This window comes from Megalops cyprinoides, chromosome 19 (genome assembly GCF_013368585.1).
Source record: "Megalops cyprinoides isolate fMegCyp1 chromosome 19, fMegCyp1.pri, whole genome shotgun sequence".
Taxonomy (NCBI): Eukaryota; Metazoa; Chordata; class Actinopteri; order Elopiformes; family Megalopidae; genus Megalops; species Megalops cyprinoides.
The window spans coordinates 19,440,926-19,466,360 of NC_050601.1; the positions used below are offsets into that span (position 1 = coordinate 19,440,926).

Here is a 25,435-nt window from a genome sequence, read left to right on the forward strand (position 1 = left end):
TCAAATGGCAGAGCTATGCCTTGGGCCCAGGTGTAGTACTCATAAATGCTTTTTATGGAGGATTTGTTTTAGCCTCAGTGCGATGCGAACCTTTTTTACTGTGAAACAAGAAATCTTAACAATTTAGGAACCATTAATAAGCGCCATTCAAACTCTCCAAATCCTTAAATGAATGTTTGCAGATGCTGTTTACGAGACCTACAATTCCTTTTTAAAAGTCGGTCTGCTCCGCAGTTGAAAGTCAGATTGCCCAATGCCTGATCATTGTTTGGGCGGATGGTTTTATTAGACTTTCACAATACAATGCAGTACCATGAGAATTTTATCTTAGCTTTTAAAAGCGGCTTCTTTGTTGTTTTCTTCTTTTTCTACAGGTAGACTCACAGCTGGGTCTGCCGTGAGACAAAGATACCCGCATCCAGGACAGTCTGTGAGCCTGCTGACTGCACTGCCAATGGACCTGTGGACTATGGTTTGCCTTGGAACCCCCTGAATCTGAGTAGTGGTTGAGTTTGGAACTCTAGAACACTAGGTCCTCTCTGTATGCACCCACTGAGATGACGTACTCAACAAGACTATTGCACTTATTTGGGGCCTTTTAAACATGAACTCCAAATTTCCCGCTTTGGATAGCAAACCGAGGTGTGATCCCTGCCCTCACACTCCCTCCAAACTGAAACAAAGGGGACTGCATGTGTCATGAACATGAGGCACCACAAAGCGCCACAGGGGGCAGCGGTGTGCAGCCTAGCTCCTATCTCTGACCCACTGATAGATCACTGGCTGTGGTACATAACCCTCATAATTACAGTGGCGGCCCCACAATTAGCACTATACCAAGGATTAGATGCACCCACAGGCTACAGTAAGCAGACCTTTTGATGATTCTCAGTTGCAGCTGTAAAGGGGCTGGAAAAGGGGCTGGAGTATGAGTGTAGAAAAGCCAAGTGATCCACTAACCAGCCATGATGGATCAAATTCATCACTCTGAGTTATTTCTTCTGGTCCAAAATGTGCCTTTGTGCATGTATTACTATTAATGTGTGCGGACCTGTAACAACTATGTGCTAAAACTAGATAGAGATTTTGACCTTGGTTCATTTTGAATTTAGTACAGATTTGGTTCACGTGTTCTGCCTAATTTTATATTTGGAAACATACACCCATGATAGAATGCAGCTGATTTTTCACACACAAGCTATTGCCTCCCCCAGCAGAGTGAGAGACACATGCTGTAATTCAATGCTACTGGCTCATAAGCCATACAATAAAACTTGTGCGAGGAGAGTAAAGAGGACCTTGAGCCTTGCGCCCAAAGGGCAGTCACACTTTATTTTAAGAGCCTATTTATACTGCTGATAAACACATCGCCATCTCTTCATTGACTATGACTTCTTTTTTTAAAGCATTTAGTAAACAGACAGAAAGCAGGTCGTAAATGGTGGGTCCAAATTAAGGGAGTGTCAAACTGTTTTAAAATAAATGTTTTAACCACATGTTCACCTGCTGTCATTGAATTAGCGTCAAGGTCCAGCAGTGATATTATATGTGAGATATTTACTTACTGGATTCTGGATGAGCTGGCCTGGCTAGCTGTTTCTGGCTGCCCTTATAGCAGCTACTGGCTGAACCCTCACCGGTAGTGCTGGGCTCACAGTAAAACAGAAAGTGCATCCAGACCCAAGCAAGCAGGGTCATTCAAATACTTATTTCCCTGTCAATATGTTTATATGTTGTAAAATTAGGCCAAGAGTGATATACCTTTATATATATATTTTCTTGTGGTTGTTTGTTTTTGTTTTTAATGTTGAAATTTGTGCTATGCCTGTCTATACTGGTCCAAGATTAATGCAAGCCAGTTTGAATAAACCCTTAAGGACGTGTAAGAACACAAGAAAAAGACACTGTATATAAAATTAAACATACAGACCCTTGAACATTAGCATTCTGTACCGGTATGTGCCTAAATATGACCTCAGTTCAGCTGTTTTTCTTACCTTTTCTTAACAAGAAATACAACTCCAAACCTCATTACATTATACTTGGTTATGAGTCCTGCTCCTTACCCCTACACCACACTGCTGTCCAGACGCCACACTGCTGTCCACACAACACCCAGTGTCAGGAGAAATCACTTGTTCTCTTTCTTTTTTAAGTCCATCAGTTTAGTCGTTTTATGATGTTCAGCATACAGATGTTAGACTTCCTTTCCAACAATTCAGTGTCATAAGTATTCACGTCAAACTATTTCCTAGAAGCACAAGGCTATATTATCCTGATTTTACACCTGCAGGTACTGAGGCACAGAAGGCCTCTTGTGTATGGTGACAGGTAGCTGTTCATATTCACCTTTTTTCTTCCAGGACCGAAAAAATTGTTTTGTCTGCAACAGGTTTGTACACTTATTACCTCATTGAAACCAAATTGCCTTCGCATGAATATGTATTTACATGTATAAGTATAGTTTTAACAAGAGGACTGGACAGTTGAAGTTCATACAGATAATTGTCCCTTTACAGGTCCCCACTCCAGATGGTCACCTGTTGATGTTTAGTCTTTGGGCATAATTTGTCACTATTTTAAGCCTGAAAAGAACACGCTGCTGTCTATAATGTTTCTAATGACAGGATGGCAATATGATTCTAACGTCAAAGCATAACAATTTAATTGCTAGCCTGCACACATGCAGTCAGTACGGTAACAATGGTGGGCAACAAAAACTATAACAATGAATGAAGGCTTGTGGTTTTCCTTGAGACCATGGCAGATGCAGCCCTCAATGTAGGGCTATAATATATGATTAGACAGAATATGCTTTGGAGGAATAATAGTCCTCATCATCTTCCTCTCCTCCTCAGCTCATAAAGGTCTGCTTCTCTGCAATTAACCTAGACTAGACAGATTAATACAAAACATACAATTTTGTTACAGTGCGTACAACTTGTAGGAAAACTCTTGTAGGAAAATTCCTCTCCTCGTTTTTCCCCATGAAGATACTTAAAGCACACCTAAAGTCACTCAATATTTGATCAATTTTAACATGAAATAACAGCCATTTTGACTGAGTCACTCTAGGAGTCACTGGAGAATTTTAAAATTATATTTAAGATGCCTTTGTCTATGTATTAGAGTGCAGCACAATGTTTGATTATCAATTTCAGTGTAGTTGTTGTGTTCTTGGAAGCTGTAATAAAAACTGCTTGATCCACCAAATACAATACAACACAGAAAATAAATTATTGATTGTTCATAAATATTTTATTAATAGCATGTAAATGTTTATTCCACACTAAAATGTACAGTTCTTTCATATTAAGCACATAATGGTACATATTGCAGCACAGTAAAGACATATTTTTCTTTGTCCTTGAAAAAGACAGTAGTGCAAAATCTGACCAAAAAAAGCAAAAGAAACAAACAACAAAACTCAAACAGCAAAGTTGTACTTTAAATATTTTGCCCAGCTTCTACAGCAGGTTTATTCTCAAATAAAGTGAGGTAATATCAGGCTTAAGTTCACCAAACATGTTCTGCATGTTTCCCAGGGGAAGTATATGTGTACAGTGTTAGTCATATAGAAATCTATCAAGTCAATCTGGCCACTCTCTCTGGAGGTAAGGCACAAGTGTGATTTGACTGAAAACAGTGTATAACCCGGATTTAACATCTAGTACATTTTAAAGTCATTATCAATGGAAATATGTCATTAATGATACACAAGCAGCTTATTCCTTTACCTGAGTTCAATTTTAAGAGTTGTGTGTGGATCTCTCTATCTATGGCTCAGGTGTATTTGATAATTGTCTCTCGTTATATTTAACATTCATTCTAATTGTCTACAACTGTGGCAATCATACCAAGCTATGGCAAAGGCACTTTTGCTGCAGGTAAAACCTAAACTACCTTCCTTCACATTGTTACTGCATTGCACACCATATTTTTGCTCATTCTAGTATCTAGGATCGTGAACTACTTTCACATTATCATTTCTCAAATTTATTGTCAGTTACCATAAAAAAAAAACTTTCGGTTGCATTTGACCATTCAAGGTCATAAGGGACACTTCAAAAACTATTGCTTGCTTGCTGTCTGTCACTAAACCGTATACCTTCTTAGTATTTAGAAACCCACTATTATTATTCTTTTTAGCAATATACTAACAACTTAAGTTATTGTAATCGGTTATGAAATATCAAAGATCATTCACTAGTCATTATATCTTCGTAGTGAAAAGGACAGAAGGTAGATAACTACAACATACAGCTGTTATCAGATCTGTACTCACAGAAATAGTTTCTTTCTTTGAAGCTAGCCTTCTTAAACCACCTTCTAAACCTCCAAAACAAGCCCTATACATACATTATATTTGCTTTGTCCAAGACAAGAATGTACCTTTGGCTGTATTCCACTCATGCAATGCAACAAATAAATAAAACAATATCAAAAAACATGTTGTACACAATTCTCTCACCAAGCATTTGTTCACAGGAGGGACATTTATGGCTAAAATGTGTTTGTGCCAGCACAGTTTTTGTACAGATATTACACTGAAAGAGGACTGACATCATTTTGGCAAAGGCATGTCCTCCCTCCTGTCCAGGTCCACAGTGGCGGGCTTGGGGTTGAGAGGGTGGCTCAGGCCGAGGAGGGCCTCCCCCCTGGTTTTGCGCAGGTGGTCCGGTCCCCAGTGCAGGCAGATGGCGCAGAGGCAGGTGGAGGGATGGTGCATCACGTGGGCGGGGGGGTAGAGGGGGGTCTGCGTGAGGCCGCTCAGAAGCTCGTGCCTGGGGTAGGGGGGGTGAGGGAGGTGCAGGGAGTCCGGGGGCCTCCCGAATGGGCTGGGCACCGTGGGAGAGCCCCCCGCTCCCAGGTGAGAGTAGAGGTGCAGGGGAAGGTGGGGTAAGAAGGGGTACGGAAGGCTGGCCGCAGCCTGGCTCATCATGTAGGCATAAAGGCTGGGGTCCAGTGGGTGGGGCCAGCTCAGAGTGTGCCGCTGTCTCTTGTCTTTCATCCGACGGTTCTGGAACCAAACCTGGATTTGCACAAGACAGAATTTTAGAAAAAAAAAATGTTCTTTTTTTTGTATTGGCTCAATGTCACTTGCGAAATTGTCAGTGTGAGCAAGATTGAGAAGACCAGGTAAATGTCTTAGGTGGGAAATACCATTTTAAAATTGTATGCACTGCATGAAACAAAACAATCAATAGTGAAGTAAACTTTTTTTTTTCTGTACAGTGCTCTCAGCCCATTCACAAATGTTCACTAGATAAAGCTCTCTATATCTGTGACGCTGTCCCCTTCAGGCGAATGTCTCCTGGACCCAGCCCTCAACAAGAACCTTGGAACCACCACCAACAATCGTTCTACTTTGTCCAGACAACCATGTGGCTGATCTGCTCTTCCAGATTTGTGATGTAAAACACGCAAATAAACCATTCCCTCTATGCAACACAATGCTGCTAGTCCATACCCTTGTTTTTTCACCTGTACTATTACAGCCTGCTCCTATACAGCCTCCCTGTCAATGCAATTTGGCTTCAGCCAAACTTCTGCTGCTTGGCTGGTCCTCTAATTAGTCACTGACTCCACAGTTACCCCTTTCCTCACCTCTCTTGACTAGTTAGTCATTGCTGCCCCAACGAGTTTTAAGCATATTACCCCTACGTACTTACTAAAGGTAATCTATATATGGTCGTGTCAGAGTACTGTGTTAATCCACAGCTGGCTGTCTGGTAGCCACTGCACTTTACTCTACAGCAGTGATTCTACATTGCCTGTAATCATTGCTGCATGTCCCAGATGCAGTCTGTTGCCGCCCTCTTTGTCTGCTGTGGCTCCCAATTCAACATGCAGATCTGGCATCAGATTGTCGGCAGACCCCAGCCGACTATGCCATCAGAGCTTCTCAGCTAACTGTGGAGCCTGCGTATCCCCATCTTAAATGGTGAAACAAACCACTTATCTCTCTCAGAACTGCTGAGTCTCTCAGTTTCAGAGTTCAGGTGAACTCAAGCTCCCCAAAGAATGTCCTCAATATTTCAATGAACTTTTGTCTTTGAAATTTCTGTATTTACATTATGTTATATTATTCTACTTACTCTTAATCCAACTTCATTTTAAATTCAGCCCCATTGTGTTTTTTAATCATAATCAAGTAAATGTTTTCTTGTTATAAACAGAAGCATATTTTATATGCATTGTACTGTTTTGAACACACATTCAGTATTTTGCTGCTGTAACTACTATGAGCTGTTCTGGGTAATGGAACCTGCCAATAATTTACTACTACTATTACTACAGCAACAACTACTACTACTACTACTAATAATAATAATAATAACCATAGTATACTCTACCCAAATCATGTTTGACTCAAAGCACTACTCACAGGAATCAGTTCCCTTATGAAGACCAACTTATGTTCTACAACTGTGATTATTATGAGGACTGTACTGTGAATAAAGTTATCTAACATGTCTTAAAATAGATAATAATTTGCCATACCAAGGAGGTAACAATTCCTCAGCACTGAGCACGACCAGCTCGTTTGGCAAATACTAAGTCAGTCAGCTCTGTGATGTAAAATATGCACTCAACAAGTAACACTTTTGCAGTAAGTAGTTATCCATATCTCCAAGTAACTCTTTTCTTTTACAGAAATACCTCTTAATATTCAAGAGAACTGATTACATTTGCTTTTTATGTACCTTAATGGTTGTCTCCGGCAAGTTCAGCGCTGCTGCCAGCTCGCATCTTCTGGGTCTAGACACGTAGCTCTCCTTGCAGTACTCCTGTTCAAGGCGGGACAACTGCTCCCGTGTGAAAGCGGTCCGGTGCCGGCGACTCTGGTCTGCTCCGCTCGTGAAACACATTTCATCTTCTCCTTTTTCGGTACCCGTGTGAACGATTTTGGCAGCTGGCGACTCCCTACCCTCTGTCAGTGAAAGACAATCATACAGCATTTAATATGGCTTTCGTAGGCCTCCATAAGACATTTTTAAAAATGAAATGGGACGTTGTGTTTTCAAATCTGCCAATGAAAATTTTCGAAGTTATTTGGAGCCTATCATGGAATTAATCTTAAAAAAAAGAATATATTTTAGCAATCGGAGACATGTTCTCGAATATTTTTAGTGGCTAAAACGTCTAATACCGTAAAGGGTCTTTGATGCCAACAATTATGTCAAACTAAAGGAGTTTAAATTAAATTTGTGGCCTACTGCTTTCATAACATTTAAATGGCGGTATTTCACACAGTACAGCTTCATTTCACTGGCCACTGTTGAGCTTAAGTTTGCCCTACGGAAGCATTCAACCAAACCCAAATCTCAATTTACCCATAACTCTGGATGACGAAGTGAAGCAAGTATTTTCTCTCAGTATTTTTTCAGTGACTGTCTAACTCAATACAGTCGAGGACTAAGTTTAGGCGAGCGCACACTGGATATCTCCTGAAATCGAGAGTAAAAGAAAATATTTACTCGAAACTTTCAGGCTAGCATTGTCTGATATAATTAACAAAAAGTTAATTAAATGTGACAAAGTTTTAAGCAAACAGAAATCAAACATGAGATTTGAATATACGCACGATGAATCACGGGAAATGTTGGCGATCATACCTGAAGCTCAAAATTAAACGAAATAATGTTATTTGAGTAATGTAAAATCAACTGTACCACAAAGATACTTACGCATATTGTGTAGGTATCTGTCATTAAATGACAGTGACTCCTGACCATATGCTCCAGCCAGTGAAGGTTAATTCTGCTAGTTACAAAGTCTTATTCCAGTATGATCAATCTTTTATCCAATATCCTGTCTTTGCTGGTGTGCTGGTATGGCACGTACTTGAAAAAAGACTGGAGATAACGACAGGTAGTATATCAAGATCCCCAGGGAATACCGAAGATTATATAGGTCTGTTTTCCTTATTGTGGTGTTGACGCTCTTCTGGCTTGACCCTATATTCGTTCACAGCAAGCGGACCTGGTTTCGCTTTACCCTCTCCGCTTCCCTCTGTCTCGCCTTTATATCTCACAGCTTTTCCCATCTTCGCTAATGAGAGACGCGGTCTATCCGCCATGGCGCCGCCTGGGCGCGCTGAGGGAAGGAGGTGTTATATTGTTTTTGGTCTCAGACCTGTCTGTCTTTGTACTTTTGTTATGGAGTATTAAAATCAGCCTCCCTTTCTTCGCTGTCACAGAAGCCATCCCCAGAGAGATAAGCCAACCCGTATTGCTCCGTAGCGTTTGATGTTTGTATTTTGGAAGTCAATCATTAGGCACCTAATGTCCTTAAATAGGGAGGGGGTGTTGAATCTAACGAGTACAGTTCTGTGTAGGCCTGTGCTGTTGACGCCTTTGACTCAATGCTAAAACCTCAACATTTAAACACACCACGGCGCAATGTATGTCTAAATATACGCTGACACAATGCGCCCGGCAACTCCTGATGATAACACACGATAGCAAGTTTTTCCTTCCTGTAAACCAGGTTTCAAAATAAGTGAATATTAACGATATTCCAACGTTATTTAGGTCTTACTTTAATATTCTAACACCATCTCCATTGTGTTATCGCTTACCATTCGGACTGAGGGAGCAAATTCCAAACCCCAGGCTAAATAAGAACGTTTTAAAATGAAACGGCAATCCGCGGGCAACAATATGGCTTTATCTTTGTTGCGAGTCTGCCATGGGAAGGGGTTTCCCTTGGTAGTGTGCGATTATCACCGTTGTGATTACGCGGTTGTGGGTCCCTTTGATCTATATTAGACGAGCATACACTGTAATTGCAGCGTCTTGAACCGAAAACCGCTTTGCAGTGGTTTCATAATAGTTCAGCGCAACGCAACTATCTGCTTCTATCTGCATGCTTCATATCCATAATATGAAAAGGTGGTCGAAGTGATTGAACTTAGTTTGTAATTAAAATGTTTGAAGATAATTGAACATGAAGCTCTTCATAACCAGTGCAATTACACACAGATACCCAGACAGGAAGAAGATTATAACCCTTTACGCCCATAACAGAGAAGGAACGGTCTCATTAGCATTACGAATGACCAACCAAACGTAGGCTAATTGAAAAAAAAAGCATTCTCACAAAAAGCTGCTGCACAAATATTTGTTTGTTACACCGTTGCAGTAATTGCGATAACTAGGCCCTACAACTACAAGTCGCCTCGAACTTGTCCACGTGTAGTATAGTTGACATTTGAAATAAACTTTATCGATTATGGTGGGAAGTATTAAATTATCGCCTGATGTGCTCTTTACAGTTCAATGCAAAGTGAAGATCGGAATGTAATAGATTATAAAGTTCTCCGGTTATAGCTTTTGCTAAGCACGAGATCATTTTTTTCTGAATTTGTGGACAGAACGCTTCAGACGTTGGGTTGGTCGCTCTGTAAATTTCTTTTTTTGTAAAGACCAGACAGTGGCCTCCAAAGAAACCTTGTAATAGCAGGGCCGCTGCCCCCAGTTGGTGTCTCTCCTCACTAATACAGCCAAGAGTGGCCGGCTTACAGTGCGCAGCAGGAGAGGAAACATGCGGGGGTGCGCCAGAGACGGGTGCGGTCGGCTACTGAACTGTAGACGGCGCACGTGATACAGACAGAGATTTGACAGCCACGCCGATCAATACAATCACAGGTGATGTGAGCGAAGGTGATAGTATTGTTATACATGATGCCATGTATCACATTTTGCAATTGGTGTCCGATGGGCTCCATGTCACCTACAGAGACCGCTTCTACAGTTATTGATGAGACACTTTAAATAAAGGCCCTTTCTTTGAATGAAATTTTATACTGATATCACGTTTCTTTTTTCTAATCATTGCACTGAATTTTCTATTAAGAATACGAACGGATCTATTAGTATCTCTTTTTCTTTATTTTTTTTCCTGTGTAAAACAGCTTTGATCATCCTCCCTATTGTACAGCTTTATTACATACGTGCCAGTAAGCTTTAGGAAGAGCAGTAGAAATCATAACGTATGTACACACGCACGCTGATATACTCAGAGACAGTGCCAGTACACACACACACACACACACACACACGCACACACACACACACACACACACACACACACACACACACACACACACACACACACACACACATTACATTGCATGACATTCATGTAGCAGGCGCTCTTATCCAGAGCGACCTCCAGCATAACAGAACACACTCACACACCACCAGCACCACCATAACCCTCCAGTAACAGCCTATGGGTAAGTGAGAATAAAAGCAAAGGCCTATATGTAGGCCTATATCATGGTGTATAATGTTATGATCGGTGGTTCCCCTCAAAAGGTCCTGAGTTCGATCCATTACATTCTGATATGTGCGTGGGATTTCTGGTTTCTTTCCGCCGCCCAAAGTGGTGCAGGTTTTATTGACATCGACTGCGTGTGAAGTGGCGTCTAGTCTCCTCTCTGGCTACTTACACCTCTCTGCAGCCTAATTCATTTACTGAAAATGGATGGACACTTTTAGTTTTGGTATATTACTTACAAGTTCCACACCATCCACGCATTGCGGCATAGGGTAGGCCTATTGCTCTTTTTAGTTCTTAAGAAATTATTCAGAGAATAATCTGTATGTCATAAAGAAATCCGCAACAGAATGTCAAATATGTATGATATAGGTGACGACATCTAAGCATATTACGTTACCAAACCAAGGACTCTGACCTGGATTTGTTCTGTGGGGTTCGCCCATTAATTTTAATGGCGAAATGAATCAAATATTAAGGTTCTCAACTGCTTAAACTAAGCTTCTTCGTTAATTTCACATGCCCGCCATTGCATGATGGTGTGTAAATACATTACATTTAAAGTTAACCTGCTTATACTAGTTTTTCAAACAATATTTATTCGTTTCGATTTAAAATATACAGTATTCGCATGACACTAAAGCAATAGACAGTATTTACAGTAACTGACCTTTCCGGATTAACCTTCTATTTGAAAATTAAGGTAGCTAGTGAACGAAAATAACAGCATTATGATACAGTATCAACAGGACAGGCACAAGGCGAGTTTTTATTAAGTTGTACATTGATTAGGTTAGGTTTATTTATTTAAGATGCATTTTCAGTTAAAACACGGATTTTGAGGTCTTCATTAATCCGTGGTAACCGTCAAAAGCCCAAAATGCTTGCCAGCTTTCAAACAATGCCTGTAAAAGGAAACAACTGATTAACTTTTTTTCTTAATTAAATTCGGACGATACAACAAACGCAGGCCTAAAACATGTAATCTCAAATATGTCAAAAAACAGAAGTACTTCAGGTTTCATTGTGTGTTGTTAATTTCAGTGGCAAATGGTAGTTTACTCCAACCAGTTATTGTTTCAATTTGTTTGTTGGGAGTAAAAGTAAGCCCATAGCTGGTTTATATGTTTGCTAAGATATTTCTAAAGCATTGATCGGAAAACGTTCGAAATGTGTTCTGTGTAAAATTTACAAAGAACGGAAACGTATTCACAACAAAAAGAATTGCCGCTTTTCTGTATTGGTTGGTATCTACCCTGGATATCTATTGAAAATGGGATTTTATGGGGGGAATATGCAGAGTGCAAGAACAGCATCAGTAATACATACACATGGCAATCATTTGTCAGAGTTTACTTATTTGTTTTACGTATATCCTCCGACATAACAGCGATTTTGCATACTGCATTGTACAACTCTCACATGGCGAAAATTACAGCTCCCTAAAAATCCATTACAGCTGTGTCACAAGCATTATATGTAACGTCTTTGAATATAAATCTTGACGTGCGAGGCTAATGTTCATAATGACAAAATCATTCACCTTTTAGGGTGAATGATACTTCCGAGCCTACAACCCCTGACATATCCACTTACAATGTAAAGGCGACATAAAATTAATTATTTTCATATTCCCATAACGCCAGAAAATTCGTTTACAACTTACAAATCTCAACATTTTACATGTTTATTTTCAAATATTTTCATATTTTATCTGTTATTTGATATTGGTTTAAATCAAATTCAGCATGAAATCCTTTTCGTTTGCGGAAATATTTTCAATGATTTTTAACAGAAGATTGAAACGTATTGCAATGTTTGTAAATTTAATGGAACATGATGACGCCACTACTCTACTTAATCTTTATGATGAAAGGTTGGTCAATGTCTTTAAGCTTCAGGATGACAAAAGCAATTTCGTCTTAAATTTATCAGATTGAGAGACATAATCGAATCGGATTCTAGATCAAAAGTCAACCCTCTTTGCCATAAAAACAGAATGCCTAGTCATGATTCGTCTACGGACCGGTTTCCCAAACGGCACACGGTATACCAACATACTGAGATAACTGATTAGATGCATGTTTCACATCGGAATTGTTTCCCAAACGCTTTCATGACTAATGCGTGACCGTCCAGAGCGGTCGGCGCTTTGAGCAAACGGAAGGTTGTGGGTTTAAATCCCATCTGAAGCATTGCAGATGCATTCTCGAGCAGGGAACTTCACCCACATTTCTTTGGTAAACATCAGACTGTACAAATGTATAATATGTGCAAATATAAGATATAGCCTATAATTTCCTGTGACCAGAAAATGAGCAAATAAATAATCTCAGCTTCTCAAACAGTAACCTCAATATCTATACCTGGATCCTTGGTCATTCTCAGCACAATTCTTCTCAAAACTGCATAGTATCTATTGCTACATAATTCTACTATGATTAAATATACAATGAGCCTACATGTACGAGTATACACAACAGGGTGAAAAAAATACAGTCATTTATATATTTCAAGCAACCACACAGTTATTAAAATGACAGAAATGAATTTAAATTAATCTGTAATTAATCTAAAATAGGCATATATTTCTTGTTTACAGAAAGGTTAGGTTAGCTGGACATATATTCTTAAATGGCAGAGTGACCTAGTCACTAAAAGGGCTCACCCTGAGTGTAGACAGAGCCTTACAGCCCAGCCATTGTGAGTTTGGATTTGGGCTGGCAGCAGGACATGATTGACTTTGTCCTGCCGGTTTAAGGTAGGTTTATGTTAGCCAGGGTCCCTGGGCTCACTGCTAGTGCCTCCTACTGACTCATATGGTGCCCATCAATTGCTAAGTTGTCATCAGGGATAGATGCACCAATCATTCAATTAGCATTGGTCTCTGGTCCTGCTTGATTGTAATGGAGGATTGAAAATGCCTCACTCCTGCATTTTCATTCTGAATGGGGAGAGGTCATGGTCATGGAGCTTAGCACTTATTTGTTTATTCCAAAGGTCAGGCTATGTAGATGAGTAGGAGGCTAATGGTGAAATAATCAAGTGCCATTTCCACAAGGCACTGAAAGGGGGCTGGTGCATTGCACAGCTCAAAGGGCAACACTGTCCCTTCTAACAGCCCACATGAGATGGCCAATGCAATCTTCTCCTCTTGCTCACCTGACACCTGACCACGCTGCCACTTGAAAGTAATGTAATGTGAAGTCCACAGTAAAAAAAAAAACAAAACAACTCAATCTTTCCCAGGACATGCAGCAACTCCTGCCTCCTTAACAGTGGGTTAATGTCTTTGCATTTTACTTCCAGAGACACAATGTCTTGTGGAATACCTCTGTGACTATGTTTTATAGGCTTCACACCCCTCAATCAATATGTGACCTTTCACTGATGTTGTGCGGCTTTAGTCACCTTCCGTCTGGGAGAGGACTTTGGCTTTCCGACAATGTTTTCAATTCCTCTATCAACAGTGATTTTGACACTTTCTAAGTTAGCCTGGTTAGGAACAGGAAGTGGGTTTATCATCTCATCATTTATCAGTCCTGATCTCTCTTTTGCACATTTACTGCATGCATCTTCTCCGGCAGCTCCTGTGGCCTGCCCTCACTTTAGCAAAGAGCTTCAGCGGCTGCCCTGTGGTGTTCAGCACGCTAACAGAATGCAGTGGCACTGGTGAAAACACGAGCCACAAAGAGAATGCGTTAAACCTTATCCTGTAAGGCACAAGCCCTGGAGATCACCAATCACATTCTTTTCTACAATACCTCAAACTTCGACCAACCGTTCTGAGTGTCTCTCAAGATGAAAAACACACTTTCCCTGCAGTAATTCCCCATACGATCACAAACAGTTTCAAAACAGTCAAAAACACAACAAAAAAATGTCAAGATAGTTTTACTGCTGTGAAGAGGACGTAAGCAACTCTCTGTCCTACCAACGCTTCTTAAAGTGGAATTCTCAAACGGTGGTTAATTCTGATGTGTGTCTGATGAATAACTTGTCGTCACTCATTCAGGCGTCACAGTTTCCAGATGCTTTGTGATGAGGCAAGCCCAATTTCCCTTCTTCTACAGCACATGCTGCGATAGTTTTGCACCCTTCATAGAACACGAGCATGTTTCTCTTCGCTGTAGAGCTGTCTGACGACAGAACTTGCATATGTGATCTCACTGTTTACCTATACAGTACATGTCCCACCCCTTATTGTTGCTTCCTTCACCTCACTCAACTGCAAACAATTCATCCTGGAGTACAGCTAGCTTCTGTATCACTCCTTAAAGGGCTATCTCGTCCTCTTTAGACCAGGCAATTGCCTGCTGTATCACAGCTAAGAGGGAAAGCTTAAGCAGTTCTTTAACCCCCTCTCAACCTCTCTTTAAACTGTCACTGATGAAGCCTTTATGCTTTTTAAAGTATGATAGACCTTATCTTTAGCCTACTGTGATGACATCATTGTCTACATTTGCACCTGGCAGAAGCATCTCAGACATCTTGAGGAAGTGCTGGCTATGGTCAAGACAGCTGGGCTGATGATCCTCCCTGATAAGTATGCCTTCAGCATGGAAGAAACACAGTACCTGAGCTTTGGAGTGATTCATTGATGAGTGTAATTAAGGCCACTATATCTACCAAGAAGTCATTATTATTATTATTAGTATTATTAGCAGTAGTAGTAGTAGCAGTAGTAGTGGTAGTAATATTTTGTTCATTATTCATATTAATGAAATGGGAAAGGCCATTTTTAAAGCTAGTCAGCTCGTACAGAGAATTTTTCCTAAACTTGTTGGTTTGAGCTGCCATAAATTCAGAAAAAAATGGCTGATTTTTTTGATGCCATGTCATGTACAGGAATGCACTGTGTGCTGATGTCGTATCATGACACATACGTATATCATTATGCACTAGCATAGCCTGTACAGGCAGTTCCTCCAAACCTATAGGTGGTACAATATTCAGCCAAATAAGTAACTGCAACAGGAAATAATTAAAGCATTCTGTATAGTAGCTGCGGCCAACTCGACCAAGCTTAGGAGCCAGACTTAATCATTGTCAAAGGAACACAATACATATGTTATCAAAATTGTGATACATAACTAATTGTACTGAGAACTGTTAGATTTAAAAAAGCCATTCATGTATTAATTATTATTATTATTAGTAAGTTTAATCTATTTTATTTTAAACTTGACATAAAGGGGAGGTGATGGAAGGACTAATTTGCTAAACACATCGCAGTAGCATCTTACATAGTACACAAGGTCCAGCCAGATCGTCTTTGATCTTAGCATGGGGACACGCTTTTCCCCGTCATGAACATCTCAGAGGCCACACATGAAGTCCTGAAGGGCTACAGGAGGCCCGAGGGCTGCTGGTTGGCCACCCTTGCTGTTTATGGAGTGACCTGCTTCAAGAAAACAACATATTATAATTGAACTTTAACAGCTACAGACGATATACAGCTTAAAATCATTTGGCTTCCGAATATTTGCCAGTTAGACTTGAAGAGAGTAACCCCATTTTCTACTCCTACTTTCTACTGCTGTGGCAGAAACTTTCTTGTTTTAAGGTGGGTGTTTCACAAAAAAAAAACAAAAAAAACAACATGTTTTTAACTGCTACCATCCATTAGAGCACATATTAATACACTTCATTTTTACTTAACTTCACTTTTATCTGGAAGGTGCATTCAACATTCTTCATGTATTAAACCCTGATGTACTCATTGCTTTGCACAGTGGAGTCATCATGTATTTGCGATCACATGAAATTCACGCAAACTGTGTATTTTAAATTTGATTTTCCCTGGCACTGACTTTTCAATCAGAAAAAAAATATATTTAAATTCAGAGTTGATCACTTCCTCTTGTAAGGTAATGTTTGATGGGTAAAGGTTTGAATATTCTTTTAAATACATTCAATATACTGCGCTACCTGTAAGAATTCTGTCCAGGACGAATTGATTCTTGCAAACATCAATTCAATTAGCCTTTAGGTAATAGGCTAGGTAATAGCTTACAGGCAACAAATGAATGGATAAGATTTTAGTTTATCATGTTGAACAACTTTTCTCAGGTTTATTTACTAAATGTTTCTAACATGAGACAGTCATGTATAGGCTAATGTTTTATGCAATCCTTTCAAAATAAAATAAAAAATAACTACAATCCACTTTAATTGTTTGAAAGTCACCATGGAAATTGCTTGTACTGCGTGGTCTACAATGTCATAAAAAATATAATGAAAAAAATAAAATGATTTGACTAATGTATCCCTGATGATTGGTGCTTCATAGGCTACGAAGTATATTTCCTGCTCGCATTGCTTTCTCCTCGTTCTTCAACATGCTCAGGGTGGTTTTCGAGAACCTTGGACAGTACAGACAATGGAATGCGAAATTTCACTGCTGCATTTCTTTGGTAAAACTCACCTCTATGGTAAGATTTCTTGTTTAGATTACCATAAGAGTATTGATCTTTAGAAAGCCTGGTATTTTTTCTTGCCACGTGAACTACAATCCACGCGCGCAGCTGAACGCATGCAATCACTCCGCAAAACAACGTTTTTTCCCCACTCAAAACATTTTACGCGCTTAGTTCGTCAAGAACTGGCACGAAATACAAATTCACACTACAAATGTGCTCAAAATTTAAACAATTTTTTAAAAATGATCTGCCAATCAACTCTTTTGACTGTCATATGACATGTTCACAAGCCCAACATGATTATTATAAGCAGTCTGTCTGATTCTTACATGCAGAGTATTTAGACAACCTTAGTATAGAAATGATTTTACCCCATGTTTTGATCATCAGATGCAGATGACTCTTATAACACTGTTTAATGATAAGGAGTGCACAATGGTCCTAATATATAAAATAGGTGTGTTTTTACAAAACAGGTATCAAGTTTAGCAATAAAATCCTCAGCTTTATATTTTGCTGATGATGTTCGTAAAATTCTAACATGGGAAACGAACTGTAAAGTTCAGGAAAAGTGTTGACAAATCGCCAAATTCCATTTTATATTTAGATTCAATGCAGGGCGTTGGGGTCCAACCAATCAACAATACTTGGCCAGTATTTCCCGTTGTTAGTATAGCAAATGGATCACTAGCCTATTTATGAATTTAGGTTTTTAAGGAAATGGAAAGCACTGCTAAGTTATCTCCTCCGTAAAGAACAGGAACCATCCATTTCCAAATACGAGAATGTGGGCATGTTGGCAGATTGTATCTGGTAATATAAGAAATAGACATATTCTAAATCTGACCGTTTTCTCCAAATCATTAGACCTTCTTTCAAATCGAAATATACCTATATACATAAGTGTGTTTATAAGTGTGTGTGTGTGCACGCTTCTATTTACGGTTTGAATAAAGGAACAAGCAATAGTTTCGTGATTGTCATAGCTACCATTTCAAACGTCTAAATGTGGTAGATTAAGATAAAATGAATAGTATGTGTGATTCAAATGTTGATATACACAGACACACATCGACAGAGAGAGCACAAAACTTTTTCTGTGCATGCGTTTGGTTTGGCATCAGAACGCCCTCGCTTCACATACAGTTTCCTTTTTGGGAATATTAATGCATTTGAACTGCGAAGTGTCAAAATAATGCTCCCAGATTGAATAAGAATGATTGTTTTATTACATTCGAAGTTTCCAAGGCATGTTCGCTGGACCATGATTTGGCATCTGTAAAGCACGACGATGAAAAAACGGTTTCCCGTATTCCTACGAAACGTCGCGTATGTGTTTTCATCGGAGGGTGGAATGCGCGCGATACGCCACAGATATCACCCGGCCGACGAACGTGAAGCGGTTTGTTAGTAAGAAGTTTCACTCATCTTATATTATTCCTGGTAAGGTAAGGGACACAAGAACTGTGGAGATTTTAAAGAGAATTTATTTTCATTCATTCTGGGGTATCCTTTGGAAACGCAAAGCCCTTTGTATGCTGAAATCTTGAGCCTGGATAAGTGAATACGAAGACGTTTCTTGTAAACCATAAATTTGTCTCAGCATGAGAGGGTTATTTTGTGCTTTACGTTAGGACAGATTATAGCACAATAGTCATCAAAAAGCGAAGAGAAGCAGTGTACGAGCGGAAACAAACAAAATGGTTTCAATTCTTGGTTTTACATCTCCAACGCAATTGGATCGCTACGGCCTTCCCACCGCTCATCAGTGACAGTGTTGTCAAGACTCTTTCACCTTGCAATCAAGTGTTGGTGCTTGTTGCATGCTGCACCCCTGTGCCTTTCGAATTTGTGTGGCTCTCCAAAAACGGCAAATGTCACCAGGCTCGAACTTATGTCTCGACAACAACAGCGCTTTACCTTCGTGAGACGTGCTATGGACACTTCAGGCATATGCAACGGATGTATAAAAGCGTCGTATTTACACTGCATTTCGAAAGAGCATGCGCATCATATTTGTGTATGTCCTACAAACGTACTTCACATTGATTCCATGCACAGTCCCACAAACTATTTGTAACACTCGATAAAAGCGTCCCTCTCTTGCAGCTAGTGTGTACGCTCATAATTGTTCTGGTTTGGTCAGTGTGTTTCGTTTGTGATTTAAAAAGAGATAACGCCTGTGCTCATGTAGGGAGCCACGGGTCTATGGAGCTCTATGGATAAAGAAGGCTCCAACGTTAAACTTGGCCTTGACCTTGAGGGTCATGTCTGACCCCTATGTTACGACCTTCGTCTAGGGGGAGGTTGCGTGCGTCTTGGGGATGGGGGTTGGATCGGCAACACCGTGAAGGGGGTAGAGTTCTGCCTCTTCCCCATAAATCTACCCAGAGCACAAACCAGGGCTAATGAGAGGATTGTGCCCCTACAGCCTTATTATTTTGAACATATTTCACCTCAATAAACGTGTTCTCTATAATAGGTGGTCTCCCGCCTCAGAGAGCGCCGTCAGCGCGTGCTGTCGAACCCCACACACTTCTGATGTCGTACAATGGGCATTGCACAATGTCGTACAAGACGCATTACACTGTATCCTAAAACAATTAAATACTTTTAAATCACCTACGTCAATCAGTCATAATAAATATCCCCCAAAAAGTCCACCAGCTGCAGTGTCATCAGTGACAAGGTAGTAATGAGTAACGCTCAAACCGCTCTTCGCATTGGCTCCTTTTACTCTGACATGAACGCAGCATATCTGCATGTTATAATTAGAATTGTGCTGAACAGAAATAAGGATGGAATTCAGAACACTCTGGAATTCGAATGAAACAGCGCCAGCTACCAAGACACCATGTCAGTTATGTAGGAATTTGATCGCATATTTATATTTTTCACCCCATGATGACTGTACTCATAATGCGATGCGTGTATGTTCCGCTTTTGCACAGGCCTATACATAGAAGATCAATACGGCATGTGAAAGGTCGCAGAGTCTTTTTCTTCAATTGGTTTTAGGGCTGTATGCTTTCTGCATGAATGTCGGGGATTCGGAAAAGCTAGCAGACCTATCACATGTTTCCGTTGCCCAAAATAAATGACGAGTTCGGTGGTTGATGAAAATAATGAAACATACCAAGTAACTTAGTTAACCAAAATATAAAAACTTACTATTATTATTGGGCTTCTAGTAGGTGTACTCATACTACTCATATTACCACTACTACCTATAATAATAATAATAATAATAACAATAATAATAATAATAATAATAACCATCATCATCGTCATCATCTTCTCAGTACCTCAGAATATTTAATCTGTACCAGCGCTATTAGTTTACCTTCCTATTTTGACAATGTTACATTGTGCTTAGGAATTTGGCTAGGATGATTATGAGTCTGATATATCCATAACTTTCAGGAAATGGTTTTAGACTTACATTATTTAACATCGTAAAAGGAAACTACAGTGGCCAAGCTTCTCACTATATGCGTGCGGTAGTTTAAATTCCTCCAGATAGATTCTGTGCGCGCAAATGTGAAGGGTTAGATCTCAACTTCTTCAGTATGCATGATCAATTATTAATGAAATTTTTGAACGATCAGTCAAAAAGATTTTACTTTCGCATTCATTTTTACCCACAGCGCTAGTGTGCTGGTGGTTAGACCTAAAATATAAAACCGCAGCACTGCTGTAAAACACCTCCGTATGTTCCGTAAATTAAAGGCTGTTCCATCTTTTTGTTTGGATATGTGAGCAATGTCTGATTTCATTGCGGTGATATTTTGCTGGAAGCCAGTATTTGTTTAGCTGTTATTAGCTGTTATTCATCAGTCAGGTTTGACAATCATATGTTTCATGAAGGGTTATTTTAACATTGTATATTAACATTTTAACATTTTTTATTGCGTTGGCTACTGATACTTGAGTGTACTCCATAAACTGCAACAGAGATTTACAAATAAATGTTCCCTGCTAAATTTTTGACGTAAATATTTCACACATAATTGCAAGGAGAACTTTCTGTTAGATGTCAATGTGATCTTATTGAATGCATTAATGCATGCTATCAAGGTTTCCCAGATTAATATTTTAAAGTCGTTATATTCCAAACTGGTCTTTTTGTTAAGGAAATAACAAACAGGTCTGTCTTACACAAAGGAATAAAAATCCACAAAATTCCCTTTTAGGCTTATTCGGGTTCTCTAAAGCAATAAAATTCTCCTCATATTTTGCATATCACGTGGCCTGCAGTCACCCAATGATGGCGCGCTATGGTCTCGACTCGACTGAGTTGCGTCAATGCAGCCGTGTTGATGTAAAAGCGTGTCCTGCACGGGGGCTCAGTCTTCGAACCAGAATCCGTGGACTGCATGGTGAACGTGATATGACCACCTCTCTGGTCCTGAATCCTCGCTGGGCTGACACGGTTATGTTTGTGTATGAAAACAATTTGGATGACCTCAACAAGAATATGGAGGGTCTGGTTGGTACCGGCAATTTCGCAGCCAACCAGTGCAGAAACCTGGTGGCCCATTCTACTTTAGGAGGTCATCACTCTAGCCTCGTGCACGGCTACTCCGTAGGGGATGTAGCTGGCTCGGGGTCAGGAGAAGCGGGCAAACAGTGCGCACCATGCCCTGCAGTTACTCAGGGTTCCTCCACGACCCCGCTGCCTTATGGGTATTTCGGCAACGGCTATTACCCTTGCAGAATGGGGAGGGGTTCGCTGAAGTCTTGCACCCAGCAAAGCGCCCTCAGCTATTCAGCAGAGAAATACATGGACACCCCTGTCACTTCCGAAGAATACCCCAGCAGGACCAAAGAATTCGCGTTTTACCACGGCTATCACAGCCCATATCAGCCCATGGCAAGCTATCTGGATGTTTCTGTGGTGCAGACCCTTGGTACTGGAGAGCCTAGACACGAGACTCTGCTGCCAATGGACAGCTATCAGCCTTGGGCGTTGACAAACGGATGGGGCAGCCAAATGTACTGCTCCAAAGATCAGAGCCAGGCGGGACATCTCTGGAAATCTGCATTAGTAGGTAACGAGATCCGCATAATTTTGTTATACACTGATTAGATCTATGATAGAAATGATTCGTTATTAATTCGCAGTTCAATGCATTTCAGTTCTACCCAGTTTAGGCCTTTGTGTTCGTATAAAGAGATGAACGCGTGCTCCTTTGGTGGCAATTATAAAGTCTGGCTACCGTTTCCTCAGTTTTTAATTTCTTTTTTTCAATTTGCTACATTTATTTATTGATATTTTATTTTGTCCTCAAAGAGGACTGTTTAAATTTCTCTTACCAGTGTACACAAAAAACACGGTTATCCTGTTGCACATTATTTTTCTTAAGCGGGCTTGCGCTGGTATTGAATACTAAATTGTATTTTCTCAAGGTTGTGGACTTACATTTCTTTTACAAGTTGTTATTTCGTGGTTCAAATCTTATTTGTAGACGAACTCATTTATCCTAATAGTTATGTTATTGTTCTTTATTCCAGACGTAGTGGCTCACCAACATGATGCCAACTCTTTCCGTCGCGGTAGAAAGAAAAGAATACCATACACCAAGCTGCAACTGAAAGAGCTGGAGAAAGAATATGCCGCCAACAAATTCATCACGAAAGACAAGAGGAGAAAGATCTCGGCAGTGACCAATCTGTCCGAAAGACAGATCACTATCTGGTTTCAAAACAGGAGGGTGAAGGAAAAGAAGCTCGCGACTAAAGTCAAGAATGTCGCGCCGTAGCGAGGCTAAGCAATCGGAACTTTGGACTTAATATTATCAGGCTAAAATATGCAGAAATGAGGACTTGCTGCGTTTTGGACTCAATTTGTATGTGCCTGCGAAATTACGTTGCAAATGTCTCGAGAAATGTGGACTTAAATATGAAGAACCAAACCGTCTAATGGACTATATTTGAAAAGCCTGTACATGCATCAAACTATGTAGCCTGTATCTGCTTTGCAATGTATTCTTTGCCTTTATACGTTTTAATTTTGCTACCTAAGAACGTTTAATGTACCCATGCAAGTGTTAGCTTTGCTTATAGTATAGAAAATGATACTGTGCAATCCAATATGTTCCAGGCCCTATATACTGTTGTCACCACCTGTAAATGGTTAACGAAAAATATAATTCAATTATATAAAATTGATTCAATCACGTACGTTTGAGCATAGATTGCATTTAAATGTTTGGTAAGAATATGTCAGTACATACAATAAAAGGAGAAATACAGGTAACTCAATCTTGTCACAAAAACGATTAAATTCTGCTTTCATCATGTAGCACAGTAATATACAAGCATTTATCGAGAAAGGACTCATTATCCAAATTCTTCAATTGTAATTTTGTATGTTCTTTTTGCATGCGTGATATTTATATCCCGTGCATGTGCGTGCGACTGTGTCCAGTTTTAATTTGTTTCATTTAAATGTATTAAGAGGATCTACAACTTGAGAAATAAGATTCCCTAATTTTATATTAATTATAACATAACCCTTGATGCAAGAAGTACCATTAAGTTCACGCTCTTTTGACAAAACAGAAACATTCGAAAATTACTGAGATTTGTAATTAATTCTAACAGTGTGGTAGGACTGTATGTCTTGTCAGGCAAATGTATTACGGCGATTCATTTTAAGGATAATAGGCGCATAACATATCTAATAATAGTTGTATACCTGGAAAAGATTCAAAGCCGTACACCATGCCAGCTGGGAAAGATAGTCTTACACACATTATATATACTCTATCATCTGTATACCATTTCACAGCCTGTATCTATAAACACGATCTGCCAAATACCATTATGCAGACAAATATCCAATAGCCTACCACCACTTCAGCTCCGTCCAGACTGTAAGTTTCATAGCCTCAGAACTGCGGCCATCTAACACACACAATCAGAGACCAGAAACTAAAGCATTGTTCATGGGTGTCTGTGTTAGACTCCTCATTCCAGTGTTAACTACCTATTCCGTCAGTTTTGCTCGGAGTTGCGGAATGCTTGATTTCAGAAAAAGGAGCAGGAGGCAAAGACAGCGACAATAAATCAGCTCTCAACCTTGACCTTGAGCGTCACGTGCTCAAAAGATAAGCAATGACCTTGGCCTCCACAAATTCATGAATAATCAAACGAGGACTGGCTACCACAGTACACGTGGGCGCCCCAACTGCTGATAGACCTACCGCGACACCTGCTGTTTCTTATTGTGAAGTCGCAGCTCTTATATGAATTAACTTTTCTCAGGTTTGAGCAAACATTTCTAAAAACAGTTAAAAAAACAGTTCAAAAATAATCGAGTGTAGAGCTGAAAGCACATAGAAAGCAAGCCAGGTAGCTCGTACGAAGATCGTTCTTGGCGTTGAAAGCATGATCATAAGCTGAATTACGCATTTTCTCAGAATTTCCTCTAAACAGGTAAGTTGATTTACACACTTTAATCTGTTTTATAGTCTTTTTGATGTGTGATTTACGCATCTGCCCTAGTTCGAGCTGTTAAGTTGTCGGACAATGAGCAGACCTACAACTTCCCCTGTAGCCTGAAAAACACTCTACGGCAGTGCAGATAAGTTGAGGTGTTAAATGCACGGGTTTAACATCATGGCCTTTGCAGCTCTCTGCTCCTTATATTGAGCTTGTTATGTTGAATACCGACAGGCAGTTAATGAACGCATACATTCTTACATACAGTATATGGTAAATGTGGTTCTTGTTACGGAAGTTACTGTAGTGAAATATCTTTCGGCTGCAGTAAAAGGCCTAAACAAACTAAATAAATGTTCATTGATAGATCGTCTCTCGAGACATGCATACATATTGATATCATCACGGTATTTAAAATAAGATGGGGTGATGGGATACGTTTTAACTGTTACGGGCAATTCTGGTGGAAATGAACTTAAATGACATCAGGATGGGTTTATTCAGGGAACATGAAGGGGAGCGACATGAGCTATGGACAGGCCTCTACCAGCAGGTATTGAGGGAAGGGGGTGGGTTCCATTAAATTTCCAACAAAAATCTATTTCCTCTATTTCTAGGGTTGTCGCAGTGCCGTTCCACACAACATTCCTCTGGTTACCTACGTTGTGAAAATGGCTCTGCAGGTGAAGGCGTTTTTTTTGTACGGGGTTTTACACATTTTTGAGAAGATTTTTTCAGTATAGCAATCGGTTCTGATCACCAACAAGAAAAGGTCAAACCCATACTCAAAGAACTAGCAAAACAACAGTAAATGACCTGCCCTAAAATTTCTAATGCCACATTTCAAAAGGCAATATTTGTAAGTTTTTTATGCAATAAACTTTAAACCCGCAATGCAGTTTGCTTGTATGAATTCATTTGGGCATTAACTTGCACTCAGCCGTCATTTTCCACCAATGCTCAAAGCTGCGGTGCAGAACATGGCGGGGAGTGTATGGAAGAGCAGACAAGTTTGATCGTATTAAAATCTGAATTAAAGGTTAAGCGTACAAAATCAACTCATGCGATAACAGCCGTTAAACAGATCTAATATCAAGCCCATCGAACATATCAAATGTACGTTATAATTGATATTATCATTTTAATCTTTATCGTCTAAACACTACAGGAAAAGAGACATCCAGAATATTGTGGTTACATTTCCCAGCATGACCAACATAGGCACAAGAACATAGGCCCGGGTAAAGCGAGCACACGGTTTTTCATGAGTATGTGATATT

General features: G+C 39.9%; 2 protein-coding genes across 2 annotated transcripts; one reads left to right on the forward strand and one right to left on the reverse strand.

The window, feature by feature from the left end:
- Positions 1 to 4,564: 4,564 nt before the first annotated feature.
- On the reverse strand, positions 4,565 to 8,050 carry eve1 (even-skipped-like1). The gene is made up of 3 exons (XM_036552911.1): positions 7,987 to 8,050; positions 6,708 to 6,934; positions 4,565 to 5,032 (listed from the first exon to the last, which is right to left on the reverse strand). The coding sequence occupies exons 1-3, from the start codon at positions 8,048 to 8,050 to the stop codon at positions 4,565 to 4,567; spliced, it is 759 nt and encodes a 252-aa protein (XP_036408804.1).
- A 13,049-nt stretch (positions 8,051 to 21,099) lies between these two features.
- LOC118794944 (homeobox protein Hox-B13a) lies at positions 21,100 to 22,471 on the forward strand. Its single transcript, XM_036553239.1, has 2 exons — positions 21,100 to 21,760; positions 22,224 to 22,471. Exons 1-2 carry the CDS (start codon positions 21,100 to 21,102, stop codon positions 22,469 to 22,471), a joined length of 909 nt encoding a protein of 302 aa, XP_036409132.1.
- The last annotated feature ends 2,964 nt before the right edge of the window (positions 22,472 to 25,435 follow it).

Coding starts and splice junctions, on each gene's coding strand:
- eve1 (XM_036552911.1), bottom strand. CDS start 8,050: ATGGGAAAAGCTGTGAGATATAAAGGCGAGACAGAGGGAAGCGGAGAG. Junction 6,935..7,986: donor AGAGGGTAAAGCGAAACCAG/GTCCGCTTGCTG, acceptor TTTCACTGACAG/AGGGTAGGGAGTCGCCAGCT. Junction 5,033..6,707: donor TGCCGGAGACAACCATTAAG/GTACATAAAAAG, acceptor GTGCAAATCCAG/GTTTGGTTCCAGAACCGTCG.
- LOC118794944 (XM_036553239.1), top strand. CDS start 21,100: ATGACCACCTCTCTGGTCCTGAATCCTCGCTGGGCTGACACGGTTATG. Junction 21,761..22,223: donor CTGGAAATCTGCATTAGTAG/GTAACGAGATCC, acceptor TCTTTATTCCAG/ACGTAGTGGCTCACCAACAT.